Source organism: Alligator sinensis, unplaced genomic scaffold, assembly GCF_000455745.1.
Source record: "Alligator sinensis unplaced genomic scaffold, ASM45574v1 scaffold1907_1, whole genome shotgun sequence".
NCBI classification, from domain to species: Eukaryota; Metazoa; Chordata; order Crocodylia; family Alligatoridae; genus Alligator; species Alligator sinensis.
Window position 1 is genome coordinate 139,568 of NW_005843160.1, and position 17,005 is coordinate 156,572.

At 48.0% G+C, this 17,005-nt stretch overlaps 2 protein-coding genes across 2 annotated transcripts in view; both read left to right on the forward strand.

Annotated features, from left to right (window-relative positions):
- LOC102384740 (chymotrypsin-like elastase family member 2A) overlaps positions 1–4,830 on the forward strand; it is a 6,150-nt gene extending 1,320 nt beyond the window's left edge. The window contains exons 2-8 of the mRNA XM_006037681.2: positions 12–100; positions 190–287; positions 661–783; positions 1,597–1,730; positions 2,464–2,609; positions 3,494–3,643; positions 4,533–4,830. Coding sequence (XP_006037743.1) covers positions 12–100; positions 190–287; positions 661–783; positions 1,597–1,730; positions 2,464–2,609; positions 3,494–3,643; positions 4,533–4,592 — 800 coding nt within the window. The 3' untranslated portion in view covers positions 4,593–4,830. The remainder of the gene's footprint in view (positions 1–11; positions 101–189; positions 288–660; positions 784–1,596; positions 1,731–2,463; positions 2,610–3,493; positions 3,644–4,532) is intronic.
- A 3,908-nt stretch (positions 4,831–8,738) lies between these two features.
- LOC102386889 (chymotrypsin-like elastase family member 2A) lies at positions 8,739–15,809 on the forward strand. The gene is made up of 8 exons (XM_006037690.1): positions 8,739–8,814; positions 9,009–9,097; positions 9,594–9,691; positions 10,121–10,249; positions 13,363–13,499; positions 14,228–14,373; positions 14,728–14,880; positions 15,746–15,809. The coding sequence occupies exons 1-8, from the start codon at positions 8,739–8,741 to the stop codon at positions 15,761–15,763; spliced, it is 846 nt and encodes a 281-aa protein (XP_006037752.1). The 3' UTR covers positions 15,764–15,809.
- The last annotated feature ends 1,196 nt before the right edge of the window (positions 15,810–17,005 follow it).

The following is a 17,005-nucleotide window of genomic DNA, read 5'->3' on the forward strand; positions in this document are numbered from 1 at the left end:
GCATTTCCAAGCCTACGGTTGTGGCGTGCCTGCCTTCCCACCCATTGCCTCCCGAGTGGTAGGAGGTGAAGATGCCAGACCCCACAGCTGGCCTTGGCAGGTAAAGATCCTGCGTTACACCTGAATGAGACGGGTTCTGAGGCTTTGCCATCAGTAAAGTCCAGCTAACATCCTGTCTTTGAATTCCAGATTTCCCTCCAGGTTTTCATCAATGGTAGATGGAGGCACACATGTGGTGGGACCCTCATTGCTACCAACTGGGTGCTGACTGCAGCCCACTGCATTGAGTAAGTGAGTGAGCAACATGAACAAGAGAGACCAGGTGGGAGAGATGGGCACAAATCAGAACTCAAAGTCTTTTGGTAAGAAATGTCCAGGGTCCTTGAGAAAGGAGCTAGGGAGTCTTGAGAAGCAACGTTGTGAAATACCTTAGGAGTGGGCAATGGTGAAGGGAAGCAAAAATAAGCAACTCGCTCTAACAGAGGGTAGATATGGCCTTCTACTGCTGTCAGTTAACGGAGCTAACATTTGTTTTCCTTGATGGCCATGGCACAGTATTGGGGCCGGGCTTAAGCCTCGGGGGGTAGTGGAGGGTTTGGGAGGAAAATCAGAAACTTGCAAGCTTGTCCACATTTTCTTCTATTTTGTCGGTTCATACAGCAGAAACAGAGACTACCTCGTTTACCTGGGGAAGCACGACCTGAGCACACCTGAACCTGGCTCTTTGGCTATTAGGCCAGACAAAATCATTGTGAAGGAGAACTGGGACCGCCGCAGCACCATGTAAATCCACCAGTTCCTACAGCACTGGGATGGGGACAGAGGGGACTTATTTAGTCTTCTCTTTATTGCCTCTATGCACAAGGCTGGGCTTTGACCTGCCAACTTGGACTTTAGTTTCACTCACACTTTCTGATTATGTTTTAGCCTGGCTCGTTATTCCCTGCTGAATGGGATTCGGTGCACAATTGGTCGCCAAGACATATTTTAATGGAGAAGGAAGGCACATGCAGTGCAATGTCAGAGGCTTGGCTGTGGGGGTAGCTCTGCGATTCCAGGTTTTGATTGGTTTGCTTGCTCCCATATTACACCCTGGTCATTTGGACAATGCAAATTACAGATCCCAAGGTCTGTATGTAGTGAATAGCACTCAAGGGGGCCCAAGTGATGCAGGACCCCATGTCTCCCTTCCAAAAGGGGCTCGGGGGCCTGGATCCCAGCAGCTGCAGTCGAGACATGCGGTTCTTCTTGGCCGCATCAGTTCTGTAATGCTGAGAGAGGCGCCTAGTGCCCCAGCGCATTTGTGGCGATGCTGCTCCCGCTGCATCTTCGTGGTAGAATGCACGTGTCTGCATTTGGCTTCTACCCCGGGGCTGATGAAAGGCCCTGATCCTGCAGCCTTCATGCAGAGCTGACTCCCACTAAAACCAGTTTTGCACGGAGAGACTGAGCCAGGCCCATCACCAGTATAATCTACAGAAGGGAGCAACTGCAGAGAGAGAGATCCAGGGGGGTTGAATCTCACCAGGTGCTGTACAGCGGTCTCCAGCTGAGATTAACCTCTTCCCCTCCCTGTCCTTCCTTGGTCTGTTTCAGCAATGACCTTGCCCTGCTTAAGCTGCCTTGGCCGTTGAAGTTGAACGACAAAATCCAGCCAGCCTGCCTGCCGCCACCAGGCAGCATCCTGACTAACCGCTTCTGCTTTATCACTGGATGGGGCCAAATCAGCAGTAAGTAGTGCAGCCTCCCCTAACATCAGGCTTTCCAGTATCTGTAATGTATGTGCCGTAATGCCCACACACACCACACTACAGGGATGGTATGGAGGGCTCCATGACTGCATGCCAAGGCCCTTGCCCCTTGACAAGGGTGAGAGCCGAGTAGGCTATACCCCATGCAGCATAGAGAGGGCATTGTGTTGCAGGAGAGCTCTGGGCACACCGATCTGGGCTAATGGCCAAAAAGAACTTAGCTAGAAGAAGCAGGGCATACCTCCCCCAGACTGACCAGACTCCTTAACCACAAACCAGCTGATCTGGCTCTTCCTTGGGAGCCAGAGCACATCTCAACTTCCCGAGGAAACTAAGAAATCACAGAGGGTGGAGATGAAAAAGATTTAAGAGGAGCAGAGTTCAGCTTGTTCCTGGCAGCACATTTCTAGGCCTCCGCCCAAGCTAGCTTTCTTCTAATTATCACTTTACATCTCCTTCACCTCATTGGGCAGCATGATTTAGTGGAGGAAACGATCACGAGGCCTTGGGAGACCTTGTTCAACTCCCATCTTTGCCACTGCTCTGCAGGATGGCCCTGGCCAAGTCCCTTTCTCTCTCCCAGACTCAGTTTCCCCATCTGTTTAGTACAGTTCATGATATCAACCAGCCTTGTAAGAAACATTTTGCCTTTCACCTGTGTGTAAAACACTCCTGATAGTCCCACCCTTTTGTGGCCTCCTCTGTTTTACAGCTGATGGACCCCTCCCTAGCATCCTCCAGGAGGCAATGATGCCCATCGTGAATTATGCCACGTGCTCTCGGCCAAACTGGTGGGGCAACATTGTCAAGACTACCATGATCTGTGCAGGAGGAGACGGAAAAGTTTCTGGGTGCAAAGTAAGTCCTGCCAGCAATGTCTGCAGTGAGGCTCACAAACTTCTTTAACAGCTTTGACTGAAAGACATGGTGAAACCCCATCTCATTGCAAGATATAGGGGATCATCTACCAGTTAAACCAGAGACCTGGCACCTCTGCCAGACAAGCCTAGTGGGGTCTGAAGTACCAGTTTAGGGGACTGCAGAGCAGTTCACAATCGGGAAGAGGGTATGTTGGCACAAGAGCCTATAAGCCAAGATCCTGTTATTCCAGACAAGTTCATTGCATGTGCCCTGACACTGTTTCATAAGACACTACTGTCCTTGTCTCATGAGGGCTATAGGGCACCATCTACCCTGGTTGTTTGTCCCAGTGGGACTGCTGCCTACATCTTCTGAAATATGATCATCCAAAGATATGCATGCTCATAAAATACTGACCTGCGCACACAGGGCTCAGTTTGTGGAAAAAATACTGTTGCAAGTCAACCCTTTGGTGAAAAGACAGTAGCCAGCCTGACAGCCCTCATCTCCATCCATGACTGTGTGTTCACCTCTTATTTGCATGTAGACAATAATTCATCTATTTTTAATGGAGCATTTTCACTCAATCTGCCCATATCCCTCCTAGCATGAGCGACTCAAATACAGCACAGAAAATATACAGAGGCTGCGCTTAAAATTTCCAAGATATTTCCGAACCTGAGGATAGGTTGAAGCTGAGGCATCCCAAGTACAATGCTGGGCTCAGTGTTAATTCTTTCAACTGTGACCTCTGGACAGCATGAGAGGTCCAAAGATGTCCAGGCGCATTAAGTCAGAGATGCTCCCAGTATCCTCCCCATGTACCAAATTCATCAAGGATTATTACTGCACTAAAGATCTTTGCACTTTACATTGTCTAGGGGGATTCCGGTGGCCCCTTGATCTGCCGTCGTGGCAGGGTATGGGAGGTGCACGGCATCACGAGCTTTGTGTCTAGGCTGGGCTGCAATGTTTTTGAGAAGCCGACTGTCTTCACTCGCGTTTCCGCCTACACTGACTGGATACGAAAGGTGGGTGTCTGCATGTTAAAGCAAAGTGTTCGGGGTTTAACCTTCTCTAGTCAGTTCACATCCCCGCATAGAAAAGCACACCCAGTTTATCCATCCTAGCCCTCCAGTCCCCTCTTCCCCTTTCCTTCCATTTTAGAGCTCTAGGCCCAAATCCCAGGTGTGAGGAAGTTAGGCAAGGAGTCAACGGGCTTGTCTACACGTGGCCCTTTTAAACAGGATTAGCCGAAAATTTCCATTTTTAAGGCACATTAAGGGCGTGGACGCGCATGCATGCCCTTAATGTGCCTTAAAAAAGGGTGATTTTAGGCTAATCCCGCCTAAATTTGATCCTTGCTTAAAGCAAGTACCAAATTTAGGCACAATTAGCTAAGTAGCATTAGCCCACATGTAGACGCTTAACGTGCATTCGTGTGGTATGGGACAATGGACGCACAGCACGTTAATGCACATTAAAGCGGCTACATGTGAGCTCATGCAACTTAGCTACGTGAGCCTAAATTTTCTCCATATCAATGATGGTTAAAAAACAGGGGCTGAGCGCGAGACCTCTATATCCTTACTCAGGCACCAGAAAAAGTGTTCCAGCTTTGAAGAGTGCTGAAGCCTCCATGGACTTCAGAGGGATATGAGTGAGGTCTACTTGGTTCTCAGCAGCAATGAAACCTCAGGCAATTTACTGAGGCACCTGACAAAGTCCTTCCAGCCTTACTTTAAACTCCCATCTTTGTCACTCTTGGCCTAGAGATCTGATATAGTGCAGGATACACCATCCTGAGAGCAGACAGCATGGCTGTATGCCAGAACTCACTTCACTAGGAACTCATTACTCTGGCAAATGGAGCTTATTAATGATAATTAAACACTTTTTTCTTTTCTTTTCCTCCACCAGACAATGTGGATGCAAAGGGATTCTGCTCGTAATGAAACTTATAATCCCATAACAGCCTAATAACCCCTCTCATCAGAACTTCCTTGGGTTCAGCTCTGCTTCCATGGTGTCTCTCGCGCAGTTATTCAGTTCTGGAGGCCAGATTTCTACCTGGTGTAAACATGCTTTGTGCCATCAACTTGAACTGATTTACTGGTTTACAACAACGTGGGATCCGTCTCAGGTTCATGGTCTTTTTTCCATCCTTGCTTTCCATGTAAATCTACTGAAGGAAATAAACTGAGACTGAACTCTCGAATCCCAGCGTGTTACTGACCCAGAGTTAAAACGGACTGTCTCCATTACCTGCTGGAGGTATATTTGATCCCGACTCAGTGCAGGGAGTACAATATGTGATCTCTCCAGGTTCTTTCCAACCTTACTTTTTGTGTGATAACTATTATTTGTGTTGTAATAGGATCTACCAGCCCCAATCTTAGTCCACTAGCTATTGGCCAGACAGAAAGAGTTTTAAAGGTAGGTGGGAACCTAACTCTCATCAACTTGAGAAAAAGAAGGAAGGAGAGGAGCATAGTAAGGATCCTGGACTTCAGAAAAGCAGACTTAGATTTGCTCAGGGAACTGATGGGCAGGATACCTTGGGAGGCCAGCCTGAGGTTGGAAAGGAGCCCAGAAGAGCTGGTTGTATTTTAAAGAAACGTTACTGAGGGCACAGGAACAAACCATCCTGATGCGCAGGAAGGCTAGCCAGTATGGCAGAAGACCAGCTTGGCTTAGCAGGGAACTCTTCAGTGAGCTAAAACACAAAAACAAAGCTTATAAGGCTTGGACAAATGACTAGGGAGGAGTATAAGAGTGTTGCTTTGGCATGCAAGGATGAAATCAGGAAGGCCAAAGCACCACTGAAGTAGCAGCTAGCAAAGGACACGAAGGGTAACAAGAAGAGTTTCTACAAGTCCAGAGGTGGTGGGATCTCCATCCTTGGAGGTTTTTAAGGCCCAGGTAGACAAAGCCCTGACTGGGATGATCTAGTTGGGGCTGGTCCTGCTTGGAGCAGAGGGTTGGACTAGATGTGACCTCCTGAGGTCCCTTCCAACCCTCATTTTCTATGAGTCTGTGATTTCTGGGGATTAGCTGCCTAGAAATCTTTTGCTGAGAGATTGGAAAGCCAAAGTAGAACAAAAAGACGACAAAATCATAGACACAGAGAAACAACCAAAGATATTCTATTGGTTGAATGAAGAGAAGAAATTCATATTACATTGGCTTGATTCCCCCGGCTAGCAATTTACTCAAAAGGGCTCTCTCAGCTCTGAAACATCCCAAACCAGCATTCTTGTTAACACAAGGTCCAGTGCATAGACCAAGCGTAGTATTACATTCCACAAAGACTAAGGGATCTCCCATCTACCTCAACTTCAATTTGAAGAGCTCTCAGTCAGTTCCCTATGCAACAGAATAAGCCTGCTGATGAATGTGCTTCAACCTGTTTCCTTGGAAGACTCCTTGCCCCACAGTCAAACTAAGGTAGATTTTGATTACACACAAAGAAAGAGGGGTGAGGATGGAAACTGGAATCAAACTGGGCTTGTTTCTTTCATTCTTACTTTTCAACGGACAATACGGATTTACCCTGTGTGCTCTGCTATAAGATGCATACAGAAGAGTCCCTAAGGAACACAGGCCCAAAAGCTCTGTGCTTTTGGACAAGAGCTCCATGAATGTCCCCAAAAATGATGGAGGAGGCAAAAGCCAACCCTTGGGACTGAGCGCTTCCATTGGCAGCTACTAAAGCCCCCAAGTTGCAACCGGCCCATATCCACCAAATCCCAGCTTTCCTGGGCCCGGCTTGCACCTGTTCTACGACAGTCAGGGCCTGCTGCTCTAACAGGGGGCATAAGGGGAAAAAAGCTGATCCATATGCTTTGGCAATTCATGAGAGTCAGACGCTCCTGAGTGCTCGCCCATTCATTGCTACCACACATAACCCACCGTGCCTCTGTGTTTTGGGGACAGCACTTCCCTACCTTCCTGGGACACAGAGAAGGGCACGGCGGCTCAGTGGCTCTGAGCATGGAAAGAAAGTCTGCAAGCTCCAGCAGTGGGGACTTGAAATAAAGCAGCACAGGAGGCAGAACGTGCAGGGCCCCAGCCTGTCTAAGCTTTCCCCAGACCTCCTCTTGGTGACTTGCCGTTTGCTAAGAGACTCATCCTTGCAGAAAGCTGTACTGTAAAATATTCCCGTCTACGCTCCAAAGCCACCCGCTCTCCTCTGCATGCACCAATTGGCCTTTTAAAACTAAATGGAAGGATGACAGGAAGCATTGGCACAGGCTAGTAAAAGCTTCCAGCTCCCATCGTCTGGAACAGATCCAGAGCATTAGCTGCCACCGGCCAGATGGATCTTGTCAGAGCCCGTGGGCCGACAGCTCTGAGTTTTGACGCGGGCTTTGCTACCTGCTTGAACATTTCTCTGCAGGGGATCAACCAGCATGTCGCAACTCTGAGCCAATTCTGGAGCAGTTCAGAGCTCAGACATTAAGGCATGATGAGTGGCAAGGTGCAGCCTCTGCCAAACTCCACATGTTGGGGAAGGCTCTAGGGCTGTATCCCAAGGACAGGACTGAGTATAAGTATCATGGGTGGGGAGTGAGTAGCTCAGACAATTTAAGGCAACACATTGGCCCCTGACCACAAAGTCTCACGTTCTTGATCTGGCCCCAAGTGGAGAGGGAAGGGGTGATCCGATGATTATAGCTCTGTGGTGGTGTCAGGAAACCCAGGTTCAGTTTCTTGTTCTCTCAGACCTCTTCTTTGACCCTGGGCATGGCACCTAAAAGCCTGGTGAGGGGTGATTCGATGATTATAGCTCTGTGGTGGTGGTCAGGAGACCCAGGTTCAGTTTCTTGTTCTCTCAGACCTCTTCTTTGACCCTGGGCATGGCACCTAAAAGCCTGGTGCCTCTGTAAAACATAGACAATAGCAACACCCAGCACACAAGGCGCGCCGTCCGGATCAGTATATTGCAGACTGTGAGTAGCTCAGATACTATAGTAACGGGGATCAAAGTGGGGAGGAAGATGCTCTCAAGAATCAGCAGTTGATGAGCAGTTTCTCAGCTCACATGATGGGGTTTTCTTACTATAGGTATTCATCTACCACTGACAGGGCAGGCAACACCATACAGGTACGTGCTGGGGAAGCTGCCTACTCCAAAGAGCTGGTGTTCTTGTAACCACCCCTCGAGACCCCTTCTGCAAGCTGCAAAGGCACTAGATCCCGTTTCCCCCTCACAGTGACAGCTGCGTATTTGGGAGCAGAACAGTCGCAAATGGGGAATTTCTGGTTTGGGAGAAATGTCACCATCTTCCATTTTGTTCCGGTTCAGAACAAAACAAGCTCTTTCCAGTTTTCCCCATGAAACAGCATTTCCAAGCAGTGTTCGGAGGAAGAAGTTTCTTCCCAAAATTATTTTTTGTGGTCTTTCCTTCTTTGTTGTTTTGCCACTTTGTGACACGTTAGCAGTAGGAATAGATCTGTTACGGCTCCCGACATGGCAGAAAGACATAAGAGAGTACTGAAGGGCCTTGGACAGCAACGTGCTTATTTTAGCAGACAGCTTGGTTGAGTCTGACTAAAATCTCTCACCTTTTTTCCTAGATCAGGGTGTCTCCAGTTTGTGTTTATTTGAAATGGGAACAGCTGGATGTACCCCGTATGATCTAGACAAGAAGATTAGCTGTTCCAGATGACGCTAAGTTGACACTACCACCCCCTGATCGATTCTAAAAAATAAAAATAGGCTATTGTAGGTACTAATAGCCAAAAATAGGATATTGTAAGCACTGCCCCAAAGTTATCCTGACACGTCAGGATTGGCAGTACCTAAAGTGCACTGAGACTAGTCATGACATTAATGCCACACAGGAATTTCCTCTCCCATAATATATCGGCAGGCAGAACTCAAGGTTGTGGGATAGCAAACAGCTGGAACAAATATCTTCCAGCTCACCTGGTGCTCTCCCCACCCCTCAACAAAAAAGAGCAAACCCAGATGGAGCCTGGATTTCAAGGTCTAGCTACCTTGACCTTTTCTGGAAGTACGTCCCATTGTTGTAAAACTTTCCATCGGTGACGGCGCAGCGCTCCATCCCACGCGGGATCTCCCAGAGATATGCACTGCAGCTATATAAGACGGCTCAGGAGATGCACATTGACAGCACACTGCCCTGGGACACCATGATCACGATCCTATTTGTGGCACTCACTTTGACCCCTGGGGGTACGTATCCGGCTCATACGCAGCTTTTTATCTTGCCTGCTCTCTAGACTAACCCTGTCGCCCCCCTACCAGTCAGAAACATGCAGGTGCTCGGATACCGGGGTGAGAGGCACGCTGTACCAACCAGAATAGAACTGGAGATGGCTTGATACCTGCCTGTTTCTAAAGTGGATCCCACCATGTCTCTCTTACAGTCCTCAGTTGTGGGGATCCCATCTACAAACCCTTTTTGTCCCGAGTGGTTGGAGGGGACGACGCAAGACCATACAGCTGGCCATGGCAGGTTTGTGATTCTCCATCTCCTCAATCCATTGCTAAGAGGTTCCTGAGCCCTGCCTGTGATCCGTTTCAAGATCTCCAGGAAAGGTCTAGCTATCAATAACCAGGGCCCTGTTGGTTTGGTTGAAAATGGGATGGAAAAATAATGGGGGGAAAAGCAGTGCACCCCTATTTGCTTCAATAAAGTCTATAACCGATCACAGGACTGGATAACAGCAGCTGCCAACATTTTCCAATCTATTTCTACACAGACTAGTAAAGAGCTGTTTAACCACTACATTTCTCTATAGCTAATAAATTCTGCCTGGAGCAAGCCATGCAAATAGCTTTGGTAAAGCAACACTGAATAGAAACCTTGGGGGAAAACCCTTTTCCTAAGACAGTTATCCTGATTCAAAGTCCGGACTGTTTGGATGGTCCTTGTCCCGTCCCCTTCCCCAGTCGTGCTGTGAGACACCGGTCAGCTGCACTCCTAGCGTTGTTTCACATTTTGCTCCTAGGCCTCCCTTCAATACTCTTACAGTGGTGGATGGTTTCACACCTGTGGAGGAACCCTCATTGCAACCAACTGGGTCATGACAGCTGCTCACTGCATCAGGTAAATCAGCTGGAGATCCTTGGCCAGCCATTTATGCTAATGTTATATCCAGAAACCAGCATACAATCTGCAACCAAAGCCCATTCAAAACAGGCTCTTCCATGCCAAATAGGATCATCAAGTCCAAAGTCTCATTTCTGGTCAACAGTCAACAATTTCCCAGGTCTCCCACCAACAAAAGCATGGGTAATATGCACCATGCACTGAATTATCATTCTTAATTTTGCACAAATAAGGATCAATTAAACCCAGTTAAATAGGCTTAACTTTGCTCAAGAGGGTTGCTAGCAGGTATTGCTCTGTCATTTAAACAGCTCCCACAAACACTTCCTGGCCTTTATTTAACCACCTTTCCCAAAGATGCATCCAGCTTTGCAGCAAGCCAGGAGCCACACAACTCAACGGTTCTCTGGCTCTTTTCCTCCTCAGTTCCTCTCGGACATATCGGGTGCTTCTTGGAAAATATAACCTACACGTTGAAGAAAAAGGATCGGTTGCAGCGTCTCCAGCAGAAATCATCGTCCATGAGAAGTGGAACCCTAAGAAGGTCTCCAATGGGTAAGTCAATGGCAGTTTTTTGTGGAAGGTCTAAGAGATGGTATCAAAATCCAAGCACCCGAGACCTACCAGCCCTGAACCCCAACTCAAAAGCTAGAGCCACCTGCAAGAGCTTAGACTCATATTGAGGTTTCCAAAATGGTGAAATATTGCAATTGGAGAGAGATAATCCAACACTTGAGGCCTTTCCTATCCCGGAGGACAGGGTGCCCGACTCAGTCAACACATCCCCTCTCTCACCAGGACACATGCCAAGAGTTAGGGGATGTTCTCTCTCTCTCCATACTTCTTGTTTTCCCCCATCCAGAAATTTCAGACATGCAACCTAACCTGCTGAGGGATTGTGATGATCGTTTAGGTTTCAACAGCAGCTGTCATAAAAGCATGGGTGAAATAGCTAAAAAAGAATCGTAGCAAATGAGGGTTGGCAGGGACCTCAGGAGGTCACGTCTAGTCCAACCCCCTGCTCCAAGCAGGACCAGCCCCACCTACATCATCTCAGCCAAGGCTTTACAGAACTGGGCCTTAAAAACCTCCAAGGAAATCCCATAACCCCTTTGGGTAACCTTGTCCAGTGTTTCCAGTCCTCCTGGTAAGAGGTTTTTCCTAATATCTAACCTAAACTTCCCTTGACGCAACTTGAGCCCATTGCTCCTTGTTCTGTCATCACCAAGATCAGTCCAGCTCCATCCTCTTGGCAACCACCTTTCAGGGAGTCAACGGCTGCTATTAAAATCCCCCCTCGGTCTTCTCTTCCACAGACTAAATAAGCCCAGGTCCCTCAGCCTCTCCTCATCACCAGCCATGTGCCCCAGCCCGAGACATTTTCATTGCCCTCCACTGGACTCTTTCCAACTTGCTCACACCCTTTCTGTAGTAGGGGGCCCACAACTGGACGCAGGACTAAAGATGTGGCCTCCCCAGTGTCGAGTAGAGGGGAATAATTATTTCCCTCAATCTGCTGATAATGCTTCTACTAATGCAGCCCAGGATGCCATTAGCCTTCCTCGCAACAAGGGCACACTGTTCGTTTGTTATACATACAGCTCTTACACTTGCAGCTCAAGCTGCCAACACTGAGCAGCTCCAGTAGCATTCAGTACAAATTGTTGTTTAGCGCAGCTCTACGCTGCCAAATGCATACCCCGCTCCACTGAGCACGGCCTCCAGCCTTATAATGGGGAGAAGTGACACCCCATCAGACAGGCGTGCTGAGCCGTGCAGTCAGCCCACGTCAAGTCCTGCAAAACCCTCAAGTGAACAGTCCTGTTAGATATCCAGGTTGTAGCCATATTGGTCTAGAGGAAAAAGCAATCAAGACGTGTGGTAGAGGTGATCTCTTTTATTAGACCAACTAGATTTTTGCAAAAAATAAATAAATAAATAAATAAAAATGGTTTTTATTTGCAATTTTAAATTAAAGTATCTTTTTTTGCAAAAATCTAGTTGGTCTAATAAAAGAGATCACCTCTACCACAAGTCCTGATTGCTTGGTCCTATTAGAATGATTTGTCATTTGGGTTAAACTGAGGTTGCTGAAGGGGCCTTCAGCCTGAATGCATTAGTACAAGTGTCACCGACCTCAGCATCACAGGTGTTGTGGTTTCAGGAACAAAGCCGCCCCCCCTTCCCAAGCCAGCCTCAAACTCTTCCTTTAGAGGAGCCTGAAAGCAAAGCATCTGCAAAGCTTTCTACAATGCTTCATAGGCTTACAAACATGGACAACTCTGTCCTCCAAACTCCAGACAGCCCTTGGACAGTTCTTTTGGTTTTTAGTAACGCAATCTGGGGATTTGTAAGACCAGGGCACAATATTCATTTATTTAGCTCTTTGCAACCCAAAGGATCCCTTCTTAGTTCCTCGAAGGCTTTTCAAGCTCTTTAAACACAACCACCTCTGGAAAGGCAAAGCAGAGCAGGGTTGGGAGCGGAGAAACAGAGGGGAAAGGTTTGAGCAAACCAGCATTAAAAAAAGGAACATTTCTGTTTGCATTGAGTAGGCTTTGTACGGCTGAACAGCCAGCAGCAAATGCAATAGCAAAGGCCTCCCCGGCCTTGCTTAGCACAGGCAAGAGAGTTGAGCAGCTCCTGCAGGGCCTGCATGCAGGGTATGTTCAGGGTAAGGCAGCACCAGCTTCAAAGAGGCTGGGGAAACACTATTGAATCCCCTTTGCATAGGGAGGTGCAGCCAAAAAAAATCATCTGGTGCCCTCCAGAGACTCACCGGTGCCTGGCAAGACGGAAGCTGCTGAAAGGCTGAGCTTCCCGACTGTTCTGGAAGAGATGGAGCTGTCAGCCACGGTGTGGGTAGCAATCTGGGGACCGGCTGAGCAGCTGAGGGAATATCACCCATTGTGGGCAGGGGAAAAAAAGCAGCAACTTTGAATGAAGGAGCTCAAAGCTCTCAGGGCCCTGGACATATTTCACCCTTGCTGTCACAGACTGTGCTTGTAGTGCTTTCCACACAGGCTGAGCCTTACTAAATAACTCTGTGCTGGAAGACACGGCTCCATGGATTTCTTCATGGAGCATGGGGATCTTCATGCCTGAATTTGACCCTGGATTTGCATGAAGCAATGCCTTACTTAGGGGAAGAGAAAACCATGCAATGGCTGAGATGGCCAAAGGTCCCTTACTGCATCAGAGCCAGACGGGTGAGCAGCTGCCCATCAAGGGCTGCTCAGCAGAGAGCTGGAAGACGGTCAATCCTACCTTTGGTTCTGCTGCATTTGCTGCGGGGATGCTGTCTGACGCTGCCTGGTGCAGTGGGCACAGAGTTGTAATTGTTTCTGGGTCAGGAGATCACCCCAGGCTACCTGCTGTGCTGGAAGCAATGCCTCCGCATACATCCCAGGCAGTGCTGTGCCTGGGAGCAGCTCGTTAGCCGGTGCCTTTCAGCTCCAGGTGATGCTGAGGCCAATTAGCCAGCTGGCAACTCTGTTCTGGGGCAGCTGCAGTGCCTGAAGTCTGAAGTGATGGAACCGCCTGCGGAGGTCTGGGGGCTGTTCTTGGCCTTGCTCCTTGAAGGCCAGTTGTTTGCTCTGAAATGGGGGAACAGCTCTGTAAGCACGAAGCACTAATGCCTTTCCTCTGACCCCCTAATGTTTTTGCAGGTACGACATAGCTTTGATCAAACTCTCTCAGCACGTCCAACTGAGCGATAAAATCCAGCTCGCTTGCCTCCCCACACCAGGCAGCATCCTTACCGAGAAAGCCATCTGCTACGTGACAGGATGGGGAAGGCTGCAGAGTAAGTGCCTATATAGCTGAATAATGAAATAAAGCCCTTTGGAATTAAGCTCTGCTTTGGGACTGAGGTTTAGTCAGTGGCCAGCGCCTCCTCAGGGGGAGAAGGTATTTGATCTGGCTCTAGCTTCATTCGCGTAGCAGAGAGATTTTTCTATGGCAGAACGTTTTGCTCACACAATAGGACTCTGACCCTGTGTAAGGGCTCAGGGTGCACCTGAAATACAAAGAAGGCTGCTGGGTCGATTAGTGCTAATACGCCCAGTGGAAGGAGTGAAACGCCAGTTAATGTTGCCGATAGAGCCCCAAAGGGGAAGTCTTTTGATGCACAAGTAAATGAGGGCAGGCTCCCACAGCCACCTCGCCCCTGTGCTTCCTTCCTGATTTGAGGGCATCACCAGAGGGTGAAAAGCAGCACTTGGTCATCTTATTATGCTTGATCCTCAAGTGGTAAGGGCCAGAACTGGCCCATCAGCTTCTCTCGTCCACATCACTGCTTCACTGAAGAACCATTTGTAATGGAATGAGGATTTTGAGTCTAATTGAGACATTCCCCTCAATGAGGAATACAGCAGGGACTGGAGTTGGCCACTACCCTTGTCATAGACTCGCCGGTGACTTGTCCCTGGAGGAACCACAAATCCTGTCTTGCAAGGGGGGTTGCCTACAATCTCTGCTTGATTCTTGAATTATCTGTGGGAAGGCAACTCCCTTGTCTCTGTTCTCCTCCAGCAAACGGTGACCTCCCAGACGTATTGCAGCAAGGCCATTTGCTCGTGGTACCTTATTCAATCTGTTCCAGCCCTGACTGGTGGGGGAGCGTAGTGAAAACCAACATGATCTGTGCTGGCGGTGATGGGGTGATCTCCAGCTGCAATGTGAGTTTGAGGACCATGGGACTTCTGAGCTTGGCTTTGAAGTCAGACTTGGGCATTGGTAGGGGGGGCTGGAGCCCTTTGGTGTTAGCTGTATTTTGAAGCCTCTCCCCACCACTCATGTCAGCTGATCTCACCAAGGAATATTTGGTAGATGCTTGTTCGCATCTTCTGTGGCCCATACAGAGACCTTTCATCTGCGACTGGGCCCATGCTCAGGCTCTGGTCTCACTACCCTGTCCCATCTCCAGCTCTACGATAAAGCTGGGCCAGTGATGGCGTCTCTCCTGCCACAAAGACAGACATGGCTTTTCCATGCCAGGACCACCAATAAATGGTGCTTCTCCTTCCTCACAGGGGGACTCCGGTGGCCCACTGAACTGTCAACGTGCCGACGGCAACTGGGAAGTGAATGGTGTAGTCAGCTTTGGCTCCTCCCTGGGCTGCAATTACTACCACAAGCCTTCCGTCTTCACCCGTGTCTCTGCCTTCAACGACTGGATCAGCAACGTAAGGCTCTCGTCTCTACTACCCGCCAGGAGAGCAGCTCTGCTTTGTTAACTTGTAAAACTGGCATTGCCAAGTAGTTAAAATAACCCAATTTCAATTTAAAGGGCTTGTCTCAAAGGGGAAATTGCCCAGAACAGGTATTCTTCTGACTTAAGACTCTTAGGGCACATCTACATGGGAAAAGAGCCACAGCAGGGATTGCTACAGTGAAGCAGGGCATGCTCCTTCTGTGTGCTACACCCCATAAGATACAGATCTACTCTTATCATTGCCTCAGGGACCTTTCTGAACAGCTACTGTTCTTTCAATTCCAAGCTGATCTTGTTCCTGAATAACTGCACTCAAACAAAATATTGAGCCAGACAAGAGAGATGCCTGATATACATTAGTTCTTGCGGGACAGGATAGGCACCTTTCTCCTGAGCAACGTGCCAAGTGATTTTCATTTCTAGCCAACACTGGGAGAAAGCTCTGCACATTTTATATTGAGGATATACTGATCACCTTTTAAAGGGTTCATAATAAAGGTGTTTTAGGAAATTGCTTATCAATTGTTAGATATTACAATAGGCTTCTTATAAGCTTCCAGACTGTAACAATTGCATCATGAGAAAACAACACAGGTTGCTCCCATCTATGATATTCTGATATTATCATCAATAATTTGCTATCTAGAAAGGTATCCTCCTAAATAGAAGAGGTGACCTGAGTACTTGTCTTATTTATTCAAGCAGAGAGAACACTATAGGACTTTTAAATGCGCATTTAAAAGGTAGGATTTATGGAGTTTGGATGTACAGCATGGTGTTTGCCGATTCCCTTAGTTTGCCAGATTGATCTGTGCTTTGTTCTGTATTTTCTGCAGGTTATGCAAAAATACTAACCCAAAGAGACCTGGGCAATGCACCAAGATGGGACCACAGAAACGAAAGCAGTTTGAAATAAAGGCAGCATCGGGAAACTGAAGTCACAGCTGATGTGTTGGAGGAGTTTGTGTATAAGTAAAAAGCAAAGCAAAAAAATCCCCAAGATCTATTTTGCAATGCATGGATAATGCGTGTCCCTGGGGAAGGAAGGGAATAGGAGGGAAGGAGGTTGCCTTGCTGCAGGAAAGTCTGCAAAGGAGTATTTATTCCATGAAATAAAAGCTGAGGTTGAAAAAATGGTGCAGAGTAGGATCAAGCTGATAGGAGAGATATATAACCCCATTCTCCCTTCTCACTGCATCTTCTCTTGCATCCTTCCCATTGCCCACTACTCTTTCCCTTGTGCCTGAACTGACCGCACAAGAACTACAGGATCCCCAAGTAACATGACAGTCTCATGGCACAGAATTCACAAGACGCACAGAACCCCCAGCCATTCCCTCTATTCAGTGATCTGATGCTACACTCTCTGTATCTTGTCTGCCCACGGCACTCTGTATGCAAACAACCTTGCAGAGAATGCTGTCCAAAGAGCAGGCCGCTAGCAGTAGCAAATTATATGAAAGCCACTTGGAAATAGAGGTAGGCTTTTAGAGACTGATGGCAATTCCCAATGCACTTAGACCCTTTCAAGGCGAATAAAGCCCACAGCACTTGCATCTCCTTGACACCCCATCAATCTCCAGTGAGTAGGAGCTCCATGAGTATATTCAGAGAAGAAAAAAGCCTGTGCTTGTTTTCTTGCTACAATTTCCTCATATCCCCAAGGGACTAGGACAAAGATATAAATTCACCTGCTCCACCTTGAGCTAGGAACTCTCCACTGAAAATGAACTAGAAGGGTTGAAGGTCACCTCCACCCCAATCCCATTAATCAAAGGAGCTCTGCTGCTCCAGAAAGCAAACACCAGATGACTGATCAATCATTGCAGCCTGCAACCATGAGTATCTAGTTGTTGCTTCTAGAAACTAAGGGACTAAGGAAGTTAAGAGAGGCCAGATCCTCACCTACCTCTGCAATTAAGGCAGAGGAAGTGGTAGAAGAACAATGAGAGCTCAGAACAGTGAACACTTCTGTGACTTTTTAGAGTACAAATTCCATCATGCTGAAGGGCCAAAATATGGGGAAACCATTAGGACTTGAGCTATTTCCTGCCCTGTCTCATCTTTCCTAGCTCTGTCAGGTGCTCCACAGTTCC